The sequence below is a fragment of the Poecilia reticulata genome, linkage group LG19 (assembly GCF_000633615.1).
Source record: "Poecilia reticulata strain Guanapo linkage group LG19, Guppy_female_1.0+MT, whole genome shotgun sequence".
NCBI lineage: Eukaryota > Metazoa > Chordata > Actinopteri > Cyprinodontiformes > Poeciliidae > Poecilia > Poecilia reticulata.
Window position 1 is genome coordinate 10,944,934 of NC_024349.1, and position 1,809 is coordinate 10,946,742.

The 1,809-nt window shown below is 37.5% G+C and overlaps 1 protein-coding gene across 2 annotated transcripts in view; it reads left to right on the forward strand.

Annotated features, from left to right (window-relative positions):
- LOC103481482 (dual specificity phosphatase DUPD1-like) overlaps window positions 1–1,809 on the forward strand; it is a 17,675-nt gene that overhangs the window by 5,705 nt on the left and 10,161 nt on the right. For both annotated transcript variants that reach the window (XM_008436957.2, XM_008436956.2), the window contains exon 3: window positions 1,250–1,473. In XM_008436957.2, coding sequence (XP_008435179.1) covers window positions 1,250–1,473 — 224 coding nt within the window. The remainder of the gene's footprint in view (window positions 1–1,249; window positions 1,474–1,809) is intronic.

Here is a 1,809-nt window from a genome sequence, read left to right on the forward strand (position 1 = left end):
AGTTTTTACCAAATTATGTAGCTTTCGGTGTACTTCTAAATCTGCTCCTTAGTCGCATCTTTTCGGGGTTGCTACTGCCTCTAGTGGCGTGGGGATGGTAACACAACTAATATAATTACATTACTAAATCAGAATAACACAAAGTCTTTATTATTATTAATTTTTCATTCTCTTAAGAATGTAGAGTTAATTAAATGATCTAAACACCTAAAGACCTTAAAATGGTTCTAGTTTCTCTCGATGGCCAACCTGTTGAAACTGTGGCAAATTTTAAATATCTGGTCACCTCAACTTTGCTGAAAACACTGACTATATTTTGAAGAACTGTTCTCAGAGACTCTACCTTATAAGAAGACTTRGTGATCTTGGGGTTACTCAACTAGACTCTAGTTSGGTCACCCCTATGTCTTGAATTTGGGGAAAAAAAWCATATTTTATTTATCACTACAGAAGGGTTCGGTGAATGCACATATGAAACTGGTGGGTTCGGTACCTCAAAAAAGGTTAAGAACCACTGTTCTAGACAGTTAATTGGCAACAAGTCTTAAATTGCTGGAGAGGAATTTAGGCACATTGTTTGARTTCAGTACCACTGACGGGTTAAGACACCACATGTATTAATGGAATCTAAGTCCAGACTTTGACTAGACTTCACTTTGACTTCATGAAAAGATATCAAAAGCTAATGGCAAGACATTTACCTAGAGAGCARAATTGATGGATCCATCAATTACAGAAACTGTTCTGGTTGAGAAGAGCAGCTCCTGATTATCACACTGCCATCACCATGTTTGAATTTGCAGATGTTTTTTTTTTTGTTTTTGTTTTTTTTTTTAGGTTTAAAACAGATCTAATGAGACCCATGCTTTCCAAAAAAAATCCAATTTTGTTCTGTTAGACCACAGAAAACCACAGCAGTATTTTATGTTTTACTTGGATCTCACACATGGATGCAATCTTTGTGCGTTAGATGATTTCCTGGGCTCTTTTGTTCTGGGACACCTGAGATTCACSGTTGTTTTATGCTTTCTCCATTTGTGCACAAAGTCTCTCTGTCTTTAAATGACTTTGTAACCCTTTCCSAGCTTACAAATGTCAGGCCTTGTTTCTCGTCTGTTTTTGACTTTATTTAGATGATCACATACTGCGTTCTAAGATCTTGTAACCTACCTACATGTTGTCAGAAAGGATCTTTTTATTTCCATACAATTATCAAGTATGAACAGTACTTTTTATTGACTTCCTGCAGGGAGACTGCTATGGATAAGTATAACCTGAAGAGGCTGGGAGTTACTCACATATTGAATGCAGCAGAAGGAACATGGAACAATGTGGACACTGGACTTGGCTACTACAAAGACATGGACATTGTTTACTTTGGTGTGGTTGCAGAAGACATCCCAACATTTGACCTCAGCCAGCATTTCTTCTCTGCTGCAGAGTTCATTCGGGAAACACTGGGAAATCCTCAGAGTAAGACAATTTTAGCAGTTTCACAGAAAGGTTACTGTCCATCATGCTGACTTCAGTGTGTTGCACAGGCTTTCATACTTCTACGTTTTTTTTCTTCCTTTTCTGATTCATCATGTTACAAAAACCCCAGATTTTAATTCGGTTTTAAGTAACAGACCAGCACAAAGTAGCTCATAACTGTAGAAGAAGGTAGAGATGTGCCGATCAGGTTTTTTCCTGCCGATACCGATACCGATCACCCACGAGGGCCGATCACTGATACCGATCACATAATTATTATTATTATTATTTTATCATAAACACTACCGGTTACTTTATGTGGAAAAAGGAACCATG